This window comes from Botrytis deweyae (assembly GCF_014898535.1).
Source record: "Botrytis deweyae strain B1 chromosome Unknown BDEW_003, whole genome shotgun sequence".
In the NCBI taxonomy this organism is placed as follows: Eukaryota; Fungi; Ascomycota; class Leotiomycetes; order Helotiales; family Sclerotiniaceae; genus Botrytis; species Botrytis deweyae.
The window spans coordinates 2020936-2047301 of NW_024066210.1; the positions used below are offsets into that span (position 1 = coordinate 2020936).

Below are 26366 nucleotides of genomic sequence, written 5' to 3' on the forward strand. Positions count from 1 at the left end.
ACCGAGGAAAAGGTTACTACAGCCACCAAACCTTCTGGATGGGGTGAGAACTAACTGTTGGACCTGCGTCTCGCAACTAATCAAAGGTTTCACGAAGAAGAGAAAGAGAGAGAGAGAGAGAGAGAGAGAGAGAGAGAGAGAGAGAGAGAGAGAGAGAGAGAGAGAGAGGAAGATCGACATCTGCAGTAAGAATTAAGGACAAACCCCCCACCAACCTCTCCCAAATATCTAATTCGCTATCCGTTTCGATAAACCAAATATGGTAACATAACGACCCTAGCGCAATCAATCTGCCTTTTTGTCGCTTGTGTACCCTTTCCCCATGTGCACCAAGCTCTCTTTAAGCGGATCGGCATCCAATCTAATCCATTCAATGAACATTAGACTTCAAACTTCCGTCGAGTGAAAAATCATCAAGAGCCAATCAACCCCCAATCTGAAGAATGATTAGACACTGCAATGCAACAGTTACATGAGTCCCCTGCGTATAAACCAGGATATATATCTGCGAGAAACAAGGATCAAATAGACTTTCCACCACACAATCTACCCCCCTGTTTCTTTCGACTGGTCCGTGAGGCCTGTCTTGCCGCCAAACCAAAGATTAGCTCGGTCTGGGGGATACAACCTCTTCTTAGTACTTTCCTTAGGGTCAATTAAAAAGAATAGTTACACATCTTGCGTACATGGTGGTAAGCGGCTGTCTTCCAGGATTAGCATCATGGCAAGGGAAATCCAATGGATATTGGCAGTCGTGCCGTTCTGTTTGATGGTATAAGACGCCTACTGAGCGCCTGTGAGATATGAATTTGGAAGTCCAGTTATTCATTGAACAGTTTGAACTCTCGGTGCGCTTAAGAAGTTCGATTATCGATCCGTTAGTTCTTTGTTTCGATTGGGATTCTAGAGTCTATATATCCGGCATATCATCGAGGATTGGTTTCGGTTCATCATATTTTATTTATCCATCCTTTTCATAAAGTGTGGAACTGACGTCTCTGTTTCTTTCCTTTGGGGTCGTTTTCTGCTTGGTTATTTCTTGAATTTCTTACTTCTTATCGAGTCTTGCGAATCGCAATTCTTATTTATCATGGTTTCTTCGTCGTTTCTTTGGGCCATCTTTGCTCTGGGAGCAACGGCCCTTCCGGCTCCTACCTATACTTTCTCATCCGGTGCTGCCCACCCCGCCGAAAAACAAGTCATATCCGAATACTTCGACATGTTGGGTCATAAAGTCCAAGCAGGAAGGAAAATGTCTCATGCCCCTGTGTGCAATCTCAATACTGCAGCTCAACCGGTTCTATGTATGTTCTCGACTTTCATATCGCCATATAAGATTCCAGAATTAACCCAATTCCACAGCTCCAACACCCATGCCCGATCCCTCCACAGGTCTAATCCTCAAGCACGTCGCCATCGGTCGCGGAACCCAAAACTACACATGCGGCACCAACGCAACAGCAGCGCCCACTGCCGTCGGCGCAGTAGCAACTCTTTTCAACGCCTCTTGCGTAGCAGCAACCTATCCTGATCTCCTCGCTCTCCTCCCTAACGTAGCTCTCCAATTTGATCTCAATCTCGCTGCATCCTCTACTCAAAATCTCCATCCCGCCGATCTCATGATGAGCGGCCATCATTTCTTCACCAATTCCTCGACGCCATTTTTCGACTTGAACACCAAGAATTGGCAATTAGGTCAAGGAGGATTCGCAAAGAGCGACGCGCTTGCTGCTCCCACCGGTGCATCGGTGGGACAGAATGGTCAGGGATATGGAGCTGTAGCGTGGTTGAAATTAGCAGCGAGAGATGGGGCCACAGGAGGCTTGTCGGAGGTTTATAGAGTCAATACTGCGGGAGGAAACCCACCGACTACTTGTAAAGATAATTTGTCGAGTAATTTCGATGTGCAGTATGCTGCTGAGTATGTGCCTTACTTTCTCACTTCAAGTTTCGTCGATATGCTAACACAATCTAGATACTGGTTCTACGAGGAGGAATAAATACCTATCTACATCTTTATCCACCTACACACACACACACGCACACACACATATACCCGCACACACATGCAAACAAAACATCAACACCTCATCCAACAATACCACAACCACACATCACCACGAACGGATGGATGGATCTAAGGAAGACCGATCTAGAAGGACGGAAACAAGCGAACATAATGAATTCTTTTCTTTACACTCACTCAATATCACTGCATATGGGCGGCGTCCTGGTCTGCATACCTATTACTATTTGATTTCCCACGGTGGCTTTGGTATATTTTTGGGTTTCGATATCCCGCTGGAAAAAAGGAGGTCGTGCGATTCGATTCGATTTGACTGAACAGGTCAAAGGAGCCTCAAGAATAATGAAATAAAATGATTTTAAAAACTGCTGGCTGCTTCGTTCTTGTTGATACTATTGAATGGAGGGCTATGTTGAATATGGAAGAAACCTCGGAATGGTTGTAGATTTTTTGTTGGTACTTATCCTGTCAGGTACATTTTTCCATCTGGAGTTTGATCCTAGGGTCCGAAATTGAGGTCTAGACTGCAGACATCCAAGTTCCCCTACATATTCCAACCTCGACTGTATGAAAAACAGACCTTAAGCACTCTCGCCTATTTCCTCTACGAATGATAACTTAAAAGGGATGATAACCAAGTACCTTAATGCACATTAATAGTCGGCTCTTATAAACAACCGACTAATTCCTAGTCGGGGAAAGCAAATATTCCTGGAAAGCAAATTATCCCTGTGAGATTTTGGATATAAAATATATCAAAATCATTTAATTTTTTTTAGAAATCTAGTTTATTTTTAATATACAACTTTCAATTTTTGAATGATTTTTAAACTTTTTATATAATTACATTCAATAAGATTATAGTTTTCTAATAATATTAGACTTTTTCGAATTACTTCAAAATTTATAATATTATTTATAAAATTCAGATATTTTTCAATAAAAATCACAAAATCTATATCAAAATCTTACAGGGACAATTTGCTTTCCAGGGATATTTGCTTTCCCCAACTAGGAACTACTTGTCGGCTATTAGAAAAATTCTGCCAACCACCCCTAGGTGGTTGGTAGCACCAACTCTGATATGCAGCAACTCCGATATGCTCGATTTTTTCAATAATCAATATCAATTCAATTATTTATTATAGAATAATAAATTTTATATAGAATTATAATTCTTGATTGTTTTTATAATTTATATTAAAAATATATATGTAAAATACTGATTTGTGGTTGTGAAAGTGATATTGAATAATTTTGAATGTTAATTATATTTTGTAATCTGAAAAATATTTTGAAAAAATTATCGAATTTAGAAAGTTTATATAGATTATATTTATGATATTTAAAATATATAATTTGTAATATTAATAGTATTATTTATTTGATTGAATATTTAATTAGATATTTAATATTATTATAATATTATTATCATTATTATCTTTTTTCTTTATTTTCTAACTTTAACTAATATCTTGATTTTGATTACTTTAAATTTTCCTTTTATAAAAAAACTTAAAGAAATCTATTTTTCTCTTTTTTATATTAATTTATTTAATTGTAATCTCTCCTTTTCTATAATCTTTTATTAGTTTTTTATGATTTATTATATTCTTTTAATAATCTATTTTATTCCTTTTATAATCTATTAATCTTTTTTATTTATAATCGTTTTAATATTTACATAACTTTATTAATTGTTTTTTACTTTTTATTAGTTTTCTTATATATATCATCAATAACTTTATTTACAATTCTTTTAATCTTATTTACCTCTTTTTATATTTATTTTACTTTTATTATATAATTCATTAAACTATACTATAGCTTTCTTTACTTTCTGAAACTCTATTTCTACAATATCATTATTTCTTTATTATATATTATATAACCCCTTTCTAATAATTATAATCCTTCCATTATTAATAATTTAATATACTGATTATTATCATTATCTTTCAGAAAAAGAGAATTACTATTTTATATTATTAAATAATTTTCTGGAATAATTATTATTATAATATCTTTACAAAACTTTTGAACTAATTATTAATAAAGAAGGAAAATAATTTGTAGTTATATCTTTCAAGGAATTTATGATATTCAATTATATCTTTAATAATATATAGTATTATAAAGAATAATTTATATGTTAGATTTATAATATTATTTAATAAATATATTGTTTTTTATTAATAATTTGTAAATAGACTTATTAAAATTTATTAATTACCTTCTAAATTAAAATATATATAATAAATTCATTTCTTATGATTTGAATATAAAATATGAGTTCAAATATATTCAACAACTTATAATTAAGTTGAAAATTTTTCTTATTAAAGATTCTACAATTGCCTATTCTATTTCTTCTAGATAAATATAAGTCTTCTTTATTTTCCTTTATTTAAAGAATTATGTATATTGAAATAGATATTAATGAGAAATCTTTTGAAATTGATTATATATAGATTTTTTATTTTTTTTATATCAATCCTTAATATTAAAAATAAATTTAAGATAATATTTAAAGATTACATATTATAAGACTTATATATCAATTTGTAGGAATATTTTTTTAATTATTTTTTTCTTGAAAATTCTTTTTTGAATTGTATAAAGTATTAAAGAATATAATTTTATTAAATGTATTTTTTGTCTATACTTTTGTTTTTTATAAATCAATTAGATTGTATTTGAAATGGGAAAAAAATAATGTGAAAGATTATATAAATGAATTAAATGAAGGGGGTAAATAGAAAATGGAATTTTGAATTTTGTGTATCAAAAAATAGAAATTTGTAAATTAGTATATAATTTAATAGTATTGAGATTAATATGGTTAATATTTCTTTTTTTGATTGATTTTGGTAAGTAAATATTTCGAAAAATATTATAGCTATTGTAATAATTAACTTATTATTAATATATCTATTGATTAATTATACATAATATTCTATTTTCAAATTATTAATTGAATATTTTCTTTTGAAAATTTGTACTAATATAATAATTATAAGATATTACTTTATTATTGTAAATATAATTTCAAGTAATATAATACTTTTTTTTTCTTTTTTAAAATCTTTAATAGATAGTATTTTAGATATTAGTAATAAATAAAATAAATAATAAGCTTAATATATATTCTATTTGTATAGTAATTTTATCTATATTGTATTTATGAATAGAGTTGATATTGAATTATTTAATAGCTTTAGTCAAATTCTTATATATGTTATTAATTATTTCTATGAGATATACTTCTTTACGTTGTCTGTTATAAATATTATAATGACTTTATAATATTGATGTAATTTGTTTTACTTTTTATTATCTTATTACCCAAATATCTTCTAATCGATTTTTTTAATAATATTATATCAATATTTGATATTATCAATATATCATTAATTATATAGAAAATATATTTAAATCTTAAAGGTATATTTCAATAATCAGTTTATCAATATAATTGATAAAACAAGCTTCTTGAATCGTATCCAATTACAAATTGATATTTATATTATATATAAAAGTTTTAGAACTATTCTATTTATTATATAAAATAAAATAAAGAATATCGAATATTCTAAATATACTTATAAATTAGAAATATCAATATCTACTAAATCCTATTATATAATAATAACCTCTCATATTCAAATTTCTTTATCTTTATAATTAATAATCTTATATCAAAAAAACTCTTTCAATTTATATACTTTATCTTATAGCTTATATATATATTAACTTATCCTCTTAAATTTAATTATAATAAATAATTTAATTATAAATTATACAATTATATAAAATATTATAAAATATATTTAATATAATCAAATATTTTCAAGATATAATTTATTTAGATTAAAAGCACCTTTAATATTCTAAAACCCAACTTTATAATTATTTCTCTATTTAACCTATTTTTATAAAACAAAATTGAAGATTATATTAAAACAATCTCAATTATTATTTTTATATATTCAAATCTAAAATCTATTATATTATTAATTTATTATATTTATTCTAATAAATCAAACATATCGGAATTACTGTATATCGAAGTTGGTATTATCAATCACTTAGAGTGATTGGCTATAGGAATGATTAGCCGATAAGTAGTTGATTACTTGAAGAACCGACTATTATACTATCTAAATTTTTCCTATTTCTGAGTGCTGGGCTCAAGTATCGAGTTGAGCCAAAGTGGAAATCAAACGAAAGGAGGAAAGAGACGATCAAATCTACTGTACAATCCCTTTACTTCATTTTGTAAACAGATACCAGGCCACGGAACAATCCACCAAATTAAAACTTTTGGGGGATAATGTATGCAATTCTTGTTGCCTTTATCCTCAAATGTCCAGTCTAATATACATGCAGCTCAAAAATATTTTCCCTTTCCCTAACCAGCTAACTTTATGCATAATATGATGATGTGTGGTATCGCCTTTGTCGAATTATCATTTTACTATCTAATCATATTTTCCCACTTCCTAACCCACCATCCACGCGCAAATCATATTCAAGTACCTCCCGACTAAATCTACTCGTCATCATCATCCGCTACCGCCGTCCCCGCCATTGGGGTATCATTATCCTCGTTTGCCGTGTTCGGAGAATCGTCTTGATGAGTAGCAGCGACAGCGCTAGTATCAGCCTCGACATCTTCATCCTCATCGTCTTCAATTACACCTCTTCTACTTTTCCTTGTCGTCTTGACGACTTGTTCTTCCTCGTCACTATCGCCACCAGCGGCGGTAGTCTGGCCATTCGTGGCCTCCTGCATTTCAACATCATCTCCAGCCTCACCCTCCATAGCCTTTCTCGCCTCATCAGCTCCATCATCCCCATCACTGTCACTCTCCACCACGATCTCACTACTCTTATATTTGCCTTCGTCTTTCTTCTCTCCTCCCTTCTTAGCAAGTCTTCTCTTCTTAGTCTTTGGCTTTTCCTCCTCACTCCCGCTACCCCTTCTCGCTTTTCTACTCTTCCTTTGTGATCTACTACCTCCCTCCTCCGCACCGGAATCCTCATCATCAGTAATTCCATCCTCCTTCTTCTTGCGTTTCCCACCACCCGATCTACCTTTAGGAATCTTCTTTCTCTTGATCCTCTCACCAGTCTCGCTATCCGTAGTCATGTCCGCGTTTTCTCTGGCAATATCATCAGCAGCTCTTGCCTGAGCCAATTCACGATCTCTCTCTGCAATCTTCTGTCTCTCTTCCGCGATCTTTGCCTTGCGTTCATTTTCTGCCCTGACAGCTGCTTCGCGCACCTCCTCTCTTCTCCTCAACTCGGCCTCTCTCTGTTCCTTTGCAGCCTGGATCTTTGAAGCGTTCTTTTCCTCGTACTCTTTTTGCGCTTGTATTGAACGTTCCAATTGACGACGCATTGTGTTCCGCGCCATGTTAGCACGTTGTTCAATGTCATGTTTAGGATATGGTGGACTAGGATGTTTAGCAATAGCGTCAAGAGCTTCGATAGCATCTTCTAGACCCTTAGCTGCACCTTGGACTTCTTCAAGGGATCTTTGAGTTTCTGGTAAGTTGTAAATCATAGTCGCTAATTGAAGCTGTACAAACGCAACGTTGAATTTATAGTGGACCTGTTCGGGCGAAATCTCAAGAGCCTGTAAATGATTAGTATTGAAACATGAAAGTCTCCTTCTCAAGAAAGTAACATACCTTTATTGAGTAATCAAGCGCACTCTTAAACGACGATAAGCTCTTATCACCTTTTCCCTTCGACAGCCAAGTTCGTCCCAAACAAGTCAGGATGTGACTATCATGAGCCCGATCTTTCGTTAAAGCAGCTTCATAATGTTCAATAGCCTTAGAGTATTGTCGCGACTCTGCAAATATGTGACCGAGATTGACGAATACACTTGGGTCCTTCACTGTGTCTCTTACCTTCAAAAAGATAGGAAGGGCAGTTTTGGAATCCTTTTTGTCCTCCACAAGTGCAATTGCTATACCCTGAGCAGCATAAGCACTTTTAGGGTCCAGCTGTAAAGCTTTATCAAAGAATTCGACCGCCTTTGTGTAGGTTTTACTTCGGGCTTGCTTGTCTGACTCGGAATCACGACGCATCTCACGAGCAGCCATGAGGTTGATGTTACCCATACCAATCAAGGCATATCTATCATGCTTGTCATACTGTTGCAAAGTATGCTTGTAGTGACGATATTCTGGATCCTCGTTGACATTGCTAGATCTCTTTCGAGAGTGCATACGTCCTAGATACCAACCGTACAACGCTCGGACCTCAAGGTCAGCAGAAGACTCTTTATACAGAGCGGAAACAGCTTTGGGTCCTTCTTCTGTTCGGTCCCGGCGCAGTGCGATATATGCCAAACGCGTTTTAGCATCAGTATAATCACTGTGACGACCCAACAACCCTTCATAGACCGTCTTCGCTTCGTCAGGCATACCGCTAGCCTCATACGTACGTCCAAGATTGAAACTGATAGTAGTGACCAATGCATCGGTGTCCATGCCTTCAAGCTTTTCACCAGCTTTAACACAAGCATTCAACGCAGCTTGAAACATTTCGCGAGCGAGATCATACTTCTCGGATTGATAGTAAAAGCATCCGATATTATTAAGCAGTTGAGGGGAAAGGTTTTCGCGCATAGTATTCTTGTATGCAACTTCATCGTCTGTCTCCTCTGGCCTATCCGCAGCTGGGATCTGATCGAACTCGATTTGCTCGACTTGCTGGAGACATTGCAAGCTTTTCTCGGGTTGTTCTGTTTCGTAAAGTCTCGCAAGATTGAGAAGAACCGACGCATCAGGAATAAGATTTTTCTTAGGATCTTTCCATGCTGTACGGACATTTTCAAGATAACCGACAGCTTTCTTGTATTCCGTGGTTTTATCTTCTTTGACTCCGCTTTCCTGGCTGCTAAACACCTCTTCTGCATACAAGGTGCCCAGCAAAATCATTGCCTCAATGTTCTTTGATTGTTGGATGATTTTCTCGAGTCGTAATTTTGCTTCCCCAAAATCGCCTTTCAGAACAGATAGTTGTGCAGCTCCAAACTTAGCAGGCATATATCCCCTATCAGCACCACCACGCGCATCATCAGCCCGACCGTAGTAATCCAGAGCCTTCTCGTAATTGTCATCAAAGTGCTCTTTTCTCGCAAGCAAATACCATCCATCACTTGCAATTGCATTGACGTCTGTATACTGAATAGCTTTTTGGGCAAGAGCCTCGACATTTGGCATCGATTTGCGTGATAAGAAGTATCCGGCAAAGGTGGCGCAAGTTAACGGCATGTCCTTATCGGCTTTGTAGGATTTCTGAGTATACTCAGTCATGGCCTTCTTGTACAATTGGATGAATTCTGGGCTATTCGTTGGTACGTGTGCGCTTTGGTCGAGGTAGAATTGAGCGAGTAATATATTTGCAACCTTCGAATCCGGGTTTATTTCCAACGATCGCTCCCAAGCGGCCTTTGCATCTTCCTTGAAACCCAATTGCCAGAAACAACAGCCGATTCCAATTCTTGGATCTGGGTCTACCAGATCTGGCATTGAGCGTAATGCTTCTTGGTACCCTTCCAAAGCCTCTGCGTATTTGCCCATTGAATATGCAGCCCTTGCCTTGCCCAATACTGCCAACATATTTCTACCATGTGAAGCCTTGATTGCATCCTCAAATGACTTTTGGGCTCCTCGGAGAAGCTCAGCCTTCTCGGGATCCAGTGCGCCGGGTGCTGTATTATTTCTTGGAAACGGACGAGTAGATGCTCGGAGAAGCTGCAAGACACCTCGTGCTAAGAATAATGGTGGAAATGATGGGTTAATTCGGGAAGCGTCATTCAAATTCGACGTCGCCATTTTCAGCCAATCCTCTTTCGTTTTGATCTCTTCTCCGTGCTCCACGCTATCTGGCCGATGACGAGGGGCCTCTTTACTCTTCCATAGATACATCCAGCATAAACATGTGAGCATGCTGAGTCTCTCCTTGTTACCACCGCGCATAGCAGATTGACCTTTTGTCAACATCTCAATGGCATGATCAACCTTCTTTTGCTTCGCGTATGCTAGTGCAACTGTCATCCAATATGTGCGAGCCGCACCTTCGTTTTCGAGTAATGTACATAGTTCGGTGGGGTCATCGAGTAAATCTTCGAGATCGATTTCGACTGCCTGATCATCATCTTCTCCTGTCACCGGAATATCGATAGCTGAGGGGATGTCGGAAAACCGTTTGCTGACCATTCTTCCATTCGTATTGCTAGAATCATGACCGTTTGCGCCACCATTGACATGGCCGTTTTTGTTCGCAGACATAATGCTGGCTTACTATCCTGCGCGTTGGTGATTATTTGGAAGAGCCTAGACAATTGGCGCAACTGAAGAACTGGGGAAAGTCGCGTCGAGGATCAGCTTGTTAAGTTAGGGATTCATCGAGTTCAGAATATCAGCATCTGCAGAGTTGAATTTTTCGCGCCGAAAATCGAGGAACATGCAAAGTAAGTCAACCTGAAGCTGATAGTATTCTGTTCTGCTGTATGCAATGTTGAAGTACTGCAGATGATGAAACTGAAAGCCTTGGAATACGGGTATTCAGGACAACGCTATAAATAAAGCACGGACATTTATCTGTAAATATCACCGCTAGTCCCAATGCGGTTTAACAACACCACGATTTGGCTGTTGTCAATCAGACAGTGACTTGTTCACTACCTTCTTTGCAAAGTTTGCAATATAACATGCAGTTCATCATGAAAATCTCATAAAAACAATGACTTGGTACAGATTTTTAATTTCTGTCAATAGACTGGTATACTATGGAATTATCTCATGCATCTCTTTCGCTCTATTAAAATACATTCTAGGCATATGCCTTTTGATAGAACCGAAAAGCTTTTGAGAAGCCTGTCATGCCTTCGCGTCAAATGCGCAAAATATTTGTTCCCTTCAGGTAACTCCTTTCCATGTGATGCAAACGCCACTAAAAAAACAACATGCACGGATTGTACGTGCGAGAATAAGTAACCCACCAAGACCCTTACACCCCTTTCCATCGTAAATCCCAATGAATCTCATGTATGAGTGTCATCTCATGTATGAGTGTCTACTCATCATCATCGTCGTCATCATCAGTTTGCATACTACTACTTCTGCCATTGGCCGGCTGCTTGTTAAATGTAAGCTTCAACTTTGTGCTCGGCCCGGGTGCTGGCATGGGAGTTCCAGCACTCGTAGTAGGAGCCGTTGATCCGCCGTTGCGTGAAGTCTCATCGCCTTCAGGACCAAGTTCCGGATGTTCGTTGATTTCGTCTTGAATTCGAGATTCACATTCCTCCTATTATTTGTTAGTACTGCTATAAATACGAAAATGGATTGAACTTACGCCGATCGCAACAGCATCAACATAGATCAAGCTACCATCCTCGTTATATGTCTTAGCATTGGTGCAGAGGGTGTCGATATCTTTCTTGAAATCTTGGAGACTATTGTATTCTCTCTTGTTGATTTTCTTTTCAATGAGCTTCATGGCGATTGGTTCCTTGATAATCACATAATAATCTGGGAAGTCTTTCTTCGACGGCAAAGAAACAAATGGGAATATGATCTCGCGTGCTGTTTGCTCTCCTTGTGAATCTGGAGATTCAGGCAAAGATTTTAGGTGCATCAAATGATCAAAGACTATCTTCAAACTGGCCTGGAGAGTCACTCGAGTCTTAGGCGTCAAAATATCTCCGTTAGGGATTCTTGGTGGGCGCCCTGGACCACCACGCTTTCGCTTTGGCGGTGGTTGTTCCTCATCAAAGTCGTCGGCTTTGCGCTTCTCAACCTTAAAGCCTGGCTTGCGTCCACGTCCCTTCTTGGGTGTCGGCTCAGGCTCGGGTTCGGGATCTTCAGAGCTATCACGACTACCAGCTGGTGAAAGAGGGCCGTTCAATTGGCCTGCCTTTCTCTTCTTATTTCGTTCACGACGATCTGCTCTAGCTGCTTTACGGGCGGCTGCTGCTTCTGGCGAGTCTTCGTCATCATCCACGGCCATGGTCCATTGCTCCTCCGTGAGACCATCATCATACTTGACACGTGTGCGCTCTCTTTGGCCACGACCTACTGGTGCCTCTGGCTCGTCAGATATAGGATTTCCATCGGACATGTATATCTCAGGGAGTTCACTTTCTGCCATGAGACGAGGAATACGCTTGCTTTGAGGATTGTTGCCGTATAAAAGATGTTTGTTTCTTTCCTCATCCATTTCTCGGAACTTGACAATTTCCTCGTCAGAGCGTGCTAAAATCTCGTTAAGCTCTTCATCGTCCATGTCATCCTGCTCCATAGACTCAGCAGCTTCAGCTGTTTCCAACATAACCCTAAGCATCGCATCACGATCGGTCTCAGAAGATTTGTTATCGAATCTACCAGCTTGAATGACCTTGCCATCCATATCAAGCTTGAACTTTGCTCTTTCCAAGATTTTCTCCTCGACCGAGTTGGAACTGATGAGTCGAAGAATACGAACTTCGTTCTTTTGACCGATACGATGAGCACGATCCTGAGCCTGTAAATCTTGATGAGGATTCCAATCCGAATCATAGATGATAACAGTGTCAGCAGTCTGCAAATTTAGACCGAGACCTCCGGCACGAGTTGACAGCAAGAAACAAAAGTATTCGGAGTCTGGTGCATTGAACTCCTTTAGGAGAAGCGAACGATCATCAGATTTAGTCGTACCATCCAATCTCATGAATTTGATACCTCTGTAATCAAGGAATTCTCCCATAATGTCCATGATGGCCGTCATTTGGAAGAACATCAGAACTCTGTGTCCAGTTGCTTGATACTTTGGCAATATACGGTCGAGCAACTCAAACTTTCCTGCACTTCGCCATAAGGAATCATTGATGAATCCCGTTGGATTCATTTGATCCTCAACTTCGCGAAACACGAAAGGATGGTTACAAAGTTTTCGCAACTGCATGATCATGTTGCTCAAACCCCTAGCTCCGGTCTTGCCTCCCTTTCCATCGCTTACAACTAGCTTGTTATGTGTAACCATCTGTTTGTAGAGACGGGCTTGCAAAGCCGAGAATTTACACTTGATAACCTTTTCAGTCTTGTCTGGGAGATCCTTTTCGACATCCTTCTTAAGACGACGAAGTAAGAAAGGTCGCAAAACTTTGTGGAGACGTCTAATAACAAGAATTTGTTCTTCTTCAGTGAGCTCCATCTTGTCTTGACCACCAGTGTTGGCGAAAGGAGTATTGAACCATTCATCGAAAGATTTTACAGACTTGAAGATGGTGGGTAGAACGAAATTGAGCAATGCCCAAAGTTCTGGCAAATTGTTCTGAAGAGGGGTACCAGTAAGAATAAGACGATAGCGAGTAGTGTAGTACTGTGTGAGAGTAGCACTGAGTTTCGACTGTGAGTTCTTCATACGATGACCTTCATCAATAATCATGTGCACCCATTTGATCTTGCTCAGAATTGGTCTGTCCTTGATGATGTATTCGTATGTAGTCAAAAGTACTTGGAAGTTTCCATAACGAAGGTGATTTTGCTGTTGCTTTCTTGTGTTTGGGGGACCTTTATAAACAATCTTTCCAATAGCTGGAGCCCACTTTTCGAACTCAAGAGTCCAATTGGTCAGGGTACTCAATGGAACAATAACCAGGAAAGGACCGTTCTGTTTTTTGACCTCGATCAAATATGTAAGCAAACTGATGGTCTGAATGGTTTTACCGAGACCCATCTCATCTGCTAAAATACCATTCAAATTGTTGTTGTACAGTGAAATCATCCATTGCAAACCCTTCAATTGGTATTCCTTCAGAGTACCGCCGACAAGAATGCTAGGCTGTTTGTTGACTTCTTCTTTAATGCGATGGGCGACAGCGTAGTAATCAATCTTGCGAGTATCCTGTTCTTCCTCATCATCGTCTTCAGACTCATCCTCCTCAAAGTCATCACCATAGCGCTCGGCTGCTTTCCGTTGTTGTTCCTTGACGGATGCAGCGAGTTGAGACAAGAAACCATCTGTTTGCCTGAGCAAGTGGGTAATACGAGTATCCTTTGCTTGATCTAACAATTTCAGGTATGCTTCCTCGTCGTTCGATTTCAAAGCTGCGAGACGTTGCTTTGCTGTTCGCTCGATGCGTTTTTGTTCTTCCTTTTCGATATTCTGATGTTGAGTTACCATCATACGGCCCAGTTTGACCATCTTCTGTCTCTGGTTCTGGCCAGCCAAGTTGACCTCACGAGCATGGTTGAGGACAGTTTGCAGATAATCAGTGTGCTTCTTCTTCTCCCGAGTTTCACGAGCGTCGCGCTGCTGCTTCTCCAACTTTTCGGTAATCCTAGCTTCCCGAAGTGATTGTTTCTTCATGCGACGATACATGCTTCTGTTGGCCGTCATCGCTAGATTGTCGTATTGAACCATTTGTCTGCCGACTCTCTCACGCAACGCCTTCTGTTTATCGTACAACGCCAACATTTTCATCTCAATCAAAGCCTTGCGCCTGAGAGAGTCATCTGGCACCATTTCATCATCACGAGCATCCAGATGTGCAATATTTGCAGGCAATGATCTCAATTCATTAAGTCTCGCATTCATGCGATTGTGAATAATGTCGGCGCGTCTTTGACGAAGCTCTTCAATATTGACACCAGTTGGAAAGATAGATGGAATTATGGGTCGCTTTTGTCGAAGCTTGTGCGTACCATAGCTAATTTGTTTCAAAAGTCCCTCACGCGGGTCTTGAAATCCGGTGTACTCGTGGATTTTGGGCCCGTCGACTTTTTGAACAGCGGTACTTTCTACTCCATTGACGGTAGACTGGGCGTCATCGCCAGGCTGTTGAGGGGTAGCTAGCGCTTGCTCGATCGGCACAGGTAGCTTCTTTTGTGATGCAAATAAATGTTGCTGGGTTTGCGCCGGAATTCCCAAATTCTTCGACAGACACTTGAAGGCGTAAATCTGGTGCTTTAGCATAGCCAATTGATCCGGTGAGAAATAGCCAGCACTCCCAGATTGCTTCTGAGATCCAGCGACTACCTTAGACGCGGCAGAGCTTGCTGCAGTCGCGGGAATCGCCGAAGGGCCAAGTGAGGATGTAGCAGGTATTTGTGCGCCAGAGACAGAGCTCGAGGTAGATGGAGGCCGGGCCAGATTCGAACCATTTGCCGCGATACTACTTGCATTTTGTTGTTGCTGCTGCTGTTGCATCATCTGTTGTTGCTGTTGTTGTTGCTGTTGTGCAAATGCAGCTTTCTGTCGATGCATGCGAAAAGTCGAAAGAGTTTGATGAACTTTTATGAATTCGGGATCCTTTTCCGAGACGCCCTGATCTTTCATTTGTTTGTATCTCTGTTAAAAACCAACAGGTTAGCAAACCATGAAACGATGGGGTGTACTGAGAACATAATTCTCAAAAATAAGAGTAGGAGAGGAAGTTACCTGTAACAGAGCTTGTATCTGCGGGTTCATGTCATTGGGCATAGTTGGACCAGGCTGTTGAGTAGCCGGCGCGTTTTGAATGGTAGAAGCCATGGTGGTGTGGGAGAAACGAATGCGTGTGAAGTGAACGTCGAAGTTGTGGTTGTTGATATCAAGGTAAGCTTTAGAACATGTCAAAAGGTAGCCTTGCGCATGAGGTACAATGTTGTATTGAGGCGCGTATGGTTTAAGAAGTACTGATCAAGTCCACGATGATTTGACAATGAGTGAACACGTCGATAAAGCGGAAAGACGAGTGTTATCGCGGGACCAAATGAATGGGCGCGTTCAGTGTTGATGTTGAATGACTTTTTGATAGAAGCAACAACTTGGCGCGATGCTTCTTTTGATAGAGTTGATACAAAATTGATGGACCCAAAAGAGAAGTCGATGATCACAAATGGGAAAATTGGGGATTGTAATTGGAATAAGTGGGAATTATTTCTTTACGAAAACGAAGACCGTAAAGAATCAAAAATTGTGGTAGGATTGTAATTAAAAAATTGATATCGTTGAACTAAAGGGGGGATGAGGGGGATTGGCGACTGTTCATCGGTGGTAGAGTTATTATCTGTGGTCGATGGAAGCGCAAAGGTTTGGTTGTGAAGACAAGGCAGTGCTTTTGCGTTGCTGCTTTGCGGTCGTGGTTCAGACAGGAACGCGAAAATTTCAGCACGCCAGATGGATTTTTGGCGCTAAAAGTTTACCGAAGTGAGATTTGTGCCTCAGGTATTAGTGGTCACATGATGATCAGCTTCAATATCAACTTCGTAAAAGAACATTACTTGAAGTAGATATAAATCTTATGTGAAAATTGGAGAAGACTCTAGTATCTGCGGTCTATTTGGTTACTACTTCTATCTCATATTTGTACTTGTTGATCGTTTTAGAGGAATTTCTATTCTTTCATTGAATTTGCCTCTTATTTTCTTTTGTTGTTGCAGTGCCCCACTGTGAAAGAGCAACTGAGATCAGATCAGGTAAGCAAGCTCGAGGCAAGCTCCAGCAGGACACCAGGACTCTTTTTAATGCTACCTAGGTAGATATCTAGTAGTATTCGATATCACATCAAGTATTCATGTTTCGAGTGGAAGCTGCGAATATGCACTCATGAGTTTCAAGTCTATTATCATCTGTATTTGAATATGAATCTGCATCATCGTAACGTATTGAAATACAAGTGTTTTCATTGTATGATTGTGTTTATGCGATTTGGCGTACCGCTTTCCCATCCATATGGAAGCAAGTCTAATCCCTATGATCTTTCTCAGCCTGTTTCTTCTTACATTCAGTTGTCCAGTTCAATCTTATAAGAGGTCCCATTCTTGTTTGGCTCTCCGCTGGAACCTTGGGCATTTCGACTGTACCGTCCGAATTCTTAGTTTCTAAATGTTCATCAATCTCATTACATTCAGACCTACCTCGTGCTTTTATATGTTTATAATACCTTGCTTCATCCGATGCTCAGGACGGGGAATTTCCATTCATATGAAAATGCCAAACCTGATACTGGTACTGGTAGCTTGTTTTAATGACATGGTAACACGGGTATCATTAGTTTGCGATTCAAAAATAACTTTCGGGAGCAATAACTGGGCTTTGGATTTGGGTTGATGTATAATTTTGAAAGGCTTCTGATGTGGTGTTGGAGAAACGAGAGCTTGAGAGCTTGGGTGACCTCCCGATGTAAGGGTCAGTCTGATACTTTGGAAAATATTCGTAGAATGGGGATTTGTGGAGTCACCTGCATGGGATTGATAAGAAGCCAAGTTTGAAATATTGTAGTCTCGAGTCGTTACAGTGTTGGTAGGAGGCAACTAATGAAGAGTATCGTTAAAGAATACAGAAGTAGATAGGTTGGTGACACTTTTAGTAATGTCACAATTCAATGCATTTCACAAGTAGCAAATGAGACAACAATCATGATACCAATAACAATCTATTAATTTAAACACAAAGATGCTGTGTATGGATTTATCTCAGGTCTCATGCTCTGAAGTCCCCCCAAAGATGATGGTTTAGATACCCCGTTGAATGTGAGGTGAACTTGACTTCCCAAGTAATTTATCACATATTGCTTCCGGAGTATAAACTTGATATATCGAGATAAGAATTTAGACAATTGAAGTAATGACGAATCGTAAAAAGACACACATACCTAGATGTCTCTCGCACCAACACTAGAATTTGAATGCATGAGATCTTTGGAGTCACGCGTGGTCACGTGACCTCATGAAATCGACCAAACGCAACTCTGGGCCATCACCCGCTTTCCTTCCTAGTCTAGTGTATACATCGACCCACTTCTGAACCTTTCGCTCTTTTGATTGGCTGATATACGCGAGGTCCTCCCAGAGGGTCTAGTCGGCCGTTTTCTAAATAACGCGTTTTGAATCTTATAAAATTATAATATATGCGTCAACTTTACAACTAATATAGCTATACGTGATCTAATAAGTGATTTAAGATTCTATAAATGAAGAGATTTGAATTCGATTTTTTTTAAATCCTTTAGCTCATCTCTAGCTCTCATTATTACTAATATAAACTTGATCTCGTGATTTTATTTAGTTCATAATTTATACATCTTTCAATATTCTTTGGATTTCTTTGAAAATTAGATTGAAGTATAGTATATATAAAAGCTATACAATATCTCAATTTCAGAATTATTAGACTAGAATTTAAATAAATATTCAATTATGAATATAAAGATTAGGTTTTATAAAGTGTTAAATTTATTAGCGAGATTTGCGATTTGCGCAAGCAACTCGACCTTTTTCAACTGTATTTGTACTAGCAATAATTGGAATTTCGAAACAGAAGAACTTGCATCAAATAGACAATCAATCAAAGTTTTATTTTATAATATTTTTAATTTATCATTATAAGATTAAATGGTTGATTATTGTAATAAACCATTGAAATAGGGTTGATATTTACGCCAACCAAGTGCGATTTAGAAAACGGCCGACTAGACCCTCCTGGTGGAGCTATTAAAAATCATGTGACCGAACGCCTCGAGGGTCAATGCACACGCTAGACTATTTCCTTCCAAGGCTACTTCTCATTACCAGCGAATCCCGAAGGATGCGAAATGAGAAGCAACAGAAGGGGGGAATGATGACCCAGGTCACGGAACACAGTTGCGTTCTAAGTCTCCATCGTCCATAGTTCCTGTTTTTCCTCCCCCAAGTAATATTCTGCCTTCGTTGATAGCCTTTTTAAATTTCCGAAGCCACCGCGACCCTTCCCTTACTCCCGAAAGATTGAGAAAAAGGCGGGTTTCTGTCAAGAAAAGTGATCCATCCGCTTCCACAGCCGCCACTCGGCACTTCCTTTCTCTATCTCTCCCTCATGGAGGGAGAGGTCACTGAAAAAGGCGGACTGTGTACGCCACGGACATCTCGGACTACCAACTAGAGAAAAACATTACTTGAAACAGCGAACTCTGGGCGGTGGTGACTTAAACCACATCTGTGCTCTGGAGAAGAAGAAAAAAATCTGGAAAATGTCGAGGGAATGCGAAGTCTTTATAGACGAAGTGTTAGAAGCTAGTCAAAAGGATCACTCGACCAGAATCCCGACCTTACCTGATTTGGAGTTAAAAGTAGACAATGGACAGATTCACTAGATATGAAAAGTCAACTGTGACCAGTTTGCAATTTGGAATTAAGATTAGACAATGGACAGATTCACTAGATTGGAAAGACAACTGTGGCCAGTTTGCGATTTTAAATTAGGGTGCTTTCGGATTGATTTCTTCTACACCTACGTGAAGGAATCATTGAAATGAAAAGGATGTTAGATATCTACTGGAGCTAACATATACATTGAGTGAGGCTAGTATATTTGGAGTAATATTGGACCATACAAAATCATATTGAAAATGAAAAGGATATTGATTCTTTCAGTCAAAAGCACCTTCAAGTTCCTGTTAGCTACCATGTAGGAAAACATTCAAACAAATATTAAACCCAATATTTCATAGAGCTCCATGTTGTAATTCACCTCGAAAATTTCAGCCACTGAACTTATTGATATGTCCCGAGGTCAGCTTCAATATCGCATTCGGTAAATGTAATATTACCTAGGTTCACCTAGTATTTCCAATATACCTATTGAATCTACTCGGTCAAAAAACCCAATCCGAACGCATCCTCGGTACATGCCAGATCACTGTAAAGTTAGAACCCGACTAATAAGGGCACCTTTCAAGCTTAAAGTCGTCTGATAGGTCAGATTAATCGGACTAATCACTTGAAACTTGAATATTGCTAGTTGGAGCCGTCGAAGTGTTTGAATTAGGTGATGAATCAATCGATTCAGACTTGAGCTACATGTGCATCCCACTGCTTCCTTCCTTTTCCTATGCCAAGAACCGGAACAAGAAGGAACGAGAAGCCGAAGGTCATGAAATGCGGAGGGAAAAAGATCATTGAGAAACAAGCACTGGGAACTTGGGGTTTGACAGTTCACATTTGCGCAACACACAATGATTCAACTGAGATTTATCATATTACACTAGGTATTTAAAGATACGTTGCATTGAAAACTTGCGGTTTGAAGTTGGATTATTATTGTTATTGTTAAAGAACTTGAGACTTCCGACACATTGTTCACGGATTGGATTGATAAAACTTTGTGACCCTTTTACTTCCAAATATGTTGAACGTCCTTGAGGATGTCACCACTTTCAATATTCTTCTATAGCCCGGTGTTGGACAAATGAACTCTCAAACTATCTTATGCAATGCGTATCTCTCTGGCTCTGAATATAATTGTGAATTAATTCAGGTTCGTAGCCGGCACCGCGTACAGGTAGAGAATTCCGTCTTCGCCAGCCGAGCATAAAATGATTCAGATTCTTATCTCGTAAGTCTTCTTTTCGACTCCGCGAAGTCGAAAAGAAGACCTACGAGAGAAAAAACTGTATCACTCTATGCCGAAGAAGAAAGAGAAATCCATAAAAGGTGGGCGGGGGACTCATTATTTATACAAAAGTACCAGAGGCTAGTCAAAAAGATCGCCGCACTAGGAGCTACTAAAAATCGATTTGTAACAACATTGTAAAGGTATGCAGATAACATCCAGATTTCTACTAACGCGGTCTGGAACACTGCAGAGCTTGGAAGACTCTCTTAGAACACTTTAGAACACAAAAGCCCCCATTTGCTCTAACTTTGAGACCGGAATGAGATATTACCCGACAAAATGAATGACCTCTACAGTGACATAGAATGACGATTCCTATTCTGTGTTTGTCAGCATAAGGTCTGTCATCGAGTATTTCACATGTGCAATATTAACTTTTGAGGGCTTCACACGTTGAAAGTTTTAGGGTGACGATAGGATGGCTCATTGAAGGCTTTGAAGTAGCAATACCAAACTTTCAGACAACTCGACAAGGCTTGAATACAAGACGAACATTCAAGCAGACGACGGAAATACTGAGAGGAATTGCGGAATCACTCATAGTACTGTTCAAGCATGCAAAGTCTTGAGGTATCGGAATCAGGACCAAGAGGGGGTTTGAAAGAGATACTTATGAGCGTTTATGTACAAGTGGGGAGCGAAAACTTCTCATGCTCGGCTGTTGGCCATAGATAAGCAAATGACAAGCCATATGTGACTATATGAGGCGAATGTTCTGTTAAAATTTTGTTTCTAAAGCTTACCTAAACTAAATCCACGAGTTGATGGATTGCATTGACTACTGTAAGCTCGTCAAAGGAGCAAGTTTGGGTAATGGCGTCTCCTGTTCTAAATCTTGAGGTTTTACCACATGGTTTACACTTGGAAGTTGCTGTAGAATACTCGATTAAAGAAAAACTAGGAGAACTAGGAGACAAGTATCAACATGAGTTAAAAAAATTTAACCATTATATCAGCTATGCATCAAGAACTATTCAATTTAATTAAAAGCAAAATGCATGTGCTACAGAATGTTTATCGGCTTGAATCGTGATAGGATTTTCACGAAGATACGGTTCGTATCTCATTAATAGATGGTATATGAGTGCCTGAGCTACGGCTTAAGGGTGCCACTCGCACTACATGGGCATGCCAAGTGGCCGGTAAGAGTGCAATACCAGCAAATTCGTCTCATGTATTCATGGCTGAAAAAGACATTATACAACTCGTGAAGTGCCGGATGTGTTATTCAATTGTTTTAATTCGAATCAAAATGATGTTCATCGGCATACTTGACAAAGACGAAAGGCAATGAACGATTTGATACATGGATACACATTCACAACAAACGACCATAAAGCAAGCATCATATTGTATTTGAGTGCAGGCCTGTTTTGAGAAGACGACCCGTTCACTTGGACTTATTCTCGCGAGTAGGGAGAGATATGCCTTGACTGACAGGTACATGTGTCCCTAGGACATTCCTAACATGAACTAAAAGATGATTTCTCGCTGCAGAAGTCGCCTGACCTATTTCAGATAGAAAGTTTATTGACGTATATGCTCAGTTGCCATAACATCCCCCCCTCCGATAGATCAATCTTTCGGTTCGCACGCTTGAGTCAGACTTGATAGCGTGTGCGGTATACACATTTCATGTCTTTCAATGTTTCGACCTCCAGAACACTTGTTCCGTATATTTGACAAAAGAAGATGAGAGAATGAACACAAAAGGTAGACAAAGTCATGACACGGCATATGAAGGCATGCCATACAACTGTATTTGAGCAGTGGTTGGGATGGAAAGGGGTAGACTGGCGTGTTAGTCTTTGCACCTTCAATTGTTCTCCGCGTCAGCCCAGTATGGTTGTTGGATTCTTACCCATTGAAATGAGTTTGAGAAGGGAGAAAGTGATTCAAGAGAATGGGACTTTAAGAATCGGTTGTGTCTTGATTTTCAAGTAGAGATGTTGATATTGTTGTTGGATGGATGTGTAAATTATGGGTACGACAGAGCTTGACATCTTATTGGTTCTTCACTATCCACGCCCGCATTATCTCCTGGGAGATGCATCAGGTACCCACCTTAAACTTACAGCCTCATCTTCTCCCTCTCCCTCTTCATTGCAACATAGTATCGTCCTCAAACTTAACATCATGCCTAGCAATTCGTCATGATTCCGCGGTCATTCAACCGTATTTTTCTAAGCAATGGCAGGCGTACCTGTGCGCACACCCTTTCAGCCTCGCACAAAAGCTCACACAATCCCGAACACGACCACTCCCTCTACAGAAACAATAGCAACGTCGAATCCTCCATTACGATCTAATGCTCCAGCGGCCCCCACCAACAGAAAACTCTCTACAGATGCAGATGCTATCTCCGACAGGTCTACATTGTTGTTCATACGTCGCACATTATGCTCACATCTTAGTGAAAAGGGCCGCAGTACCCCGGCTCCAATCGATGAGATACTTCCCCCATTAACAAGTAGTAATGAGGTTGACTTGCAGTTATACGCATTGATAGCAATTATAATAAGGGAATTTGTGCATACCTGGTATGCGAAAATTACGCCGGACCAAATGTTTGTGGAGGAGGTGGTAAAGATTATTGCACATTGTACGAGAGCTCTGGAGCAAAGGCTAAGGAAGGTGGACTTGGAGAGCTTGCTGTTTGAAGAACTGCCAGACTTATTGGATACACATGTCAAAAGTATAGTCACCTATGAGGTACATCAAGCGATAATGCTAATGGATGAAAAGTATATAGAACGTCGCATTACCCTCTACACCCAGAACCAATTTCGGTGAACCCGCGACAAGTATATCATTCGCTCTGGCCTTTTGCGCCTTTGTCTCCCGTTCCGCTTCATGAAGATCCCGATACGATCAAGAGCCAGTCGAATAATGAAGCTGCATATAGACAATTGATTGTTAACGGCGTTTTAGCCGTTCTACTGCCTACGGAAGATCTCGAGAATGATTGCTTGACATCTCTAGTTGGTCAGATTTTTTCGGAAATGATACTGGGAAATGGTATTGGAGGTAAAGCTTGCGAACCATGGCTATTATGGGAGGGTATAATGAGGGTTGCAGAAGTCATACAAGCTCGACTACCAAAAGCTAAAGCTCAGGTTCGAATCGACAGGTCAAATTCCGAAATTACCAGACCGAACTTATTGGATATCAAAGCCGGCAATACGAAAGTTTCGAATGTTGGGAAATCGGTGCAGAAATATTTTTGGCTAATTCTCCAATACTTGTTTCTGGCGTTCGCCGCGGTCCGGGTTATATTCATTGCTATTGCTAGCTCATCTTCATTGCCGTCTCGTATTCCTCCCACGAGGAAACCTACTGGCTTTACGTTGCCGAACGATGACTCGGAACCACCGAAGAACTCGGAAGCGTTACCTTGGGCTCGAGCTCAACCACTCAAGCGCCCTATTCTCAAAATGAAGCTATGGTCATGCGTCTCTACTTTGCTAGATACGGATGCTCGCATGCCATGGCTGAGCGCCACATTATCTCTTCTTCAATGGGGTGCAATTACCGGCCCTGGAAAAATTGGAGATACAGACGGCATGATTGACAAGTACGTTATTATGATTGATCATTTTTCATTTCGTTCCGAATTCCAGAATCCATTTCCGGCGTCTGTCAGACCATCTATACATCACACCGCATGAAGTTTTGGTCACTTGACCAAAAACGTTCCAGTTAGCTTGCAGAAACGAAGTCGTTTAATAATGGCCGTTCAGCATCAGGGATATAATTCCCGTTATCGGTATGCATGACAAGGGACTGCAGAATGCCGAATGAGGAGTCTCTTCAGATGCCTAGCCATAAGCCACTAAAATGCAATGTAACATCGCCATGATGGATTTGATAACTTACTCGCGAAATGGTGTACTCCCTGGCATCATGCGGTCATATCTACAAATCCAATCATCGTTCGAACCTAGAGATTTTGTATTCATCCATTGCTTCCCCTTGCCCGCATTGGATTATTCTTTTCATCCCTGTTATTACGTTTCGTGCAGTGGGTGCTTCAAATCTGGGGCGTAAAATGAGTCGTGCCTTACGATAACCTTCCCTAAGCGCCCGGCTCAATGGGAGGAAAGAAATCTTACTATGCCTCGCATTATTGCTGCGCAGATTCCTTCCCCACATAAAGCATCTTCCAGACCAGTCAATTGCCGCTTCCTTCTTTTACAAAACTTGGAAGATCTGCAATTTTTACGCGTTCCTCCGCTTCTTGGCCCCCATCTGCATCATGGCCCGAGGCGAGCAAAACATCCGATGACTTCGCCGCGAGCGTTTGAACCCCTTGTTCAGATGGTCTGGCTGTCAAAAAAAACCCTCACTGGTGTTACACATTCCTTAAGATCTTATCTAAAATGATGCATCAAGTGCTATTCTTTGCTGCAATCTATTGTAAATTTTAATCACCCATCCATTCATCCCACCAAGGCTCCTCTTTTTCATACACAACACCAACACAATCAATTCCCTACAGGCTGGCCCACATCATCCCATGTCTCAGCAATTGCAAAAGCACAAGCTAACAAGCATGGCAGACTTCTCTCCCACCAAATTCACACCCTCATTCTAGACCCCACTCTGCTACCACCCATTCTCCGCACCCTTCGCCAAACACTCTTCCCCAATAACACGCTCGCACCAGCGAGAATACCTCCTACACCCACTGAAACAATCGAAATACGACGAAGGTGTGCAGAGGCTATATTAGGTTTGATACCAATAGCTGTGAGAGATATTTACTTTGGTCGCACTCCTTTATACTCTTCGGGAAGTAGCACCGATACTATTGATTTTGATCTCGAAGCGAAAACCGAACTGTTAAAAGAAGAAAGACATATTCGGGAAGTAGAAGACGTGCTGAATGTTTTTGGTGATGTGTATTGTAATAAACATTTGCTATATGGAGTTGTGGAAATGATTATCATGAGAATAATGCCGGAGCTGGGGGAGAAAGGAGTGCAGGAGTTATTGGATGAGAGGTTGAATTAAGTTTACATATTTTTGAGCTGTCAGCTTGCGTGCGTTGCGTTGAGAGTTTAGATACCCATTCATGCTTTTTATATTAAAAAATTATACTGAATTATTTAAATCATGCACCACACAATTCCTGCTCACAGCCTTCGTATTGAAAGTTCTACAAAATCAGTATCTGCAGGTTGAAAAGTCCATCAAGGTAGCAGATTAACCACCCATTTCATTCCACATGTATGTTTTGATCTGTCTGTCTGATGCTAGCTCGAAAAGTAAACAAGAAATTCTCGACCTTCTTGTCCTCGGAGAACAATTCGTTCATCCATCCATCCATCCATCCATGCACATATATCTCATTAGATCAACGAGTCCCATGCCATCCATCCCAATCTGTCTTCTTATCCTATTCCACCTACGGAAAAACTTCACTGCAAGTTCACACAAGCACTATACAATAAACGAACGAACGACTCGAAGAAGAAGAAGAAGAAGAAGATGAAGAAAAAAAAGAGTCCCTAAGTACAAAAAATACACCAAAGAGCGAGGAAGGTGAGTGAATAGACTAGCAAAAGATAGTTAGGTAGGTAGGTAGGTAGGTAGGTAGGTAACAAAACAAGCCGTGCATGCCGTTTGATGATTTCGCACAAGAGAAATCCAACAAACAAACATATCCAGGAATTTGAACTCTGCACCTCGGAACAAAAAAGGCGAAATATTTCTATTCCACCACAAATTCTCCGGTACGTACACACACGAGTGAAAGAAAAGCACACGAAAAAGTAATACAAAAATCCCGCCGAAAGTGTGTGGAAAGAGAAAAGAAAACGTGCTGTTGGGGTATGATGAGCAAAATCCCTTCAGGGGCATGAGAGCGCATATGTAACAAAAACCCCGCGTGAAAGAAGATCCAAAGAGGATATATAAAGAA

General features: G+C 39.7%; 4 protein-coding genes across 4 annotated transcripts; 2 read left to right on the top strand and 2 right to left on the bottom strand.

Annotated features, from left to right (window-relative positions):
* The first annotated feature begins 618 nt into the window (after nt 1-618).
* Nucleotides 619-2396, top strand: EAE98_001963 (uncharacterized protein). Its single transcript, XM_038949582.1, has 3 exons — nt 619-1304; nt 1363-1921; nt 1976-2396. The coding sequence occupies exons 1-3, from the start codon at nt 1091-1093 to the stop codon at nt 1998-2000; spliced, it is 798 nt and encodes a 265-aa protein (XP_038814567.1). The 5' UTR covers nt 619-1090; the 3' UTR covers nt 2001-2396.
* A 4182-nt stretch (nt 2397-6578) lies between these two features.
* Nucleotides 6579-10338, bottom strand: EAE98_001964 (uncharacterized protein; the record flags this gene model as incomplete). The annotated part of the gene is made up of 2 exons (XM_038949583.1): nt 6579-7667; nt 7723-10338. The coding sequence occupies 2 exons, from the start codon at nt 10336-10338 to the stop codon at nt 6579-6581; spliced, it is 3705 nt and encodes a 1234-aa protein (XP_038814568.1).
* Nucleotides 10339-10796: 458 nt separating this feature from the next.
* Nucleotides 10797-16118, bottom strand: EAE98_001965 (uncharacterized protein). Its single transcript, XM_038949584.1, has 3 exons — nt 15470-16118; nt 11405-15379; nt 10797-11356 (listed from the first exon to the last, which is right to left on the bottom strand). The coding sequence occupies exons 1-3, from the start codon at nt 15560-15562 to the stop codon at nt 11126-11128; spliced, it is 4299 nt and encodes a 1432-aa protein (XP_038814569.1). The 5' UTR covers nt 15563-16118; the 3' UTR covers nt 10797-11125.
* Nucleotides 16119-22633: 6515 nt separating this feature from the next.
* EAE98_001966 (uncharacterized protein) lies at nt 22634-25456 on the top strand (the record flags this gene model as incomplete). The annotated part of the gene is made up of 3 exons (XM_038949585.1): nt 22634-23138; nt 23189-24017; nt 25003-25456. 3 exons carry the CDS (start codon nt 22634-22636, stop codon nt 25454-25456), a joined length of 1788 nt encoding a protein of 595 aa, XP_038814570.1.
* Between the last annotated feature and the right edge of the window lie 910 nt (nt 25457-26366).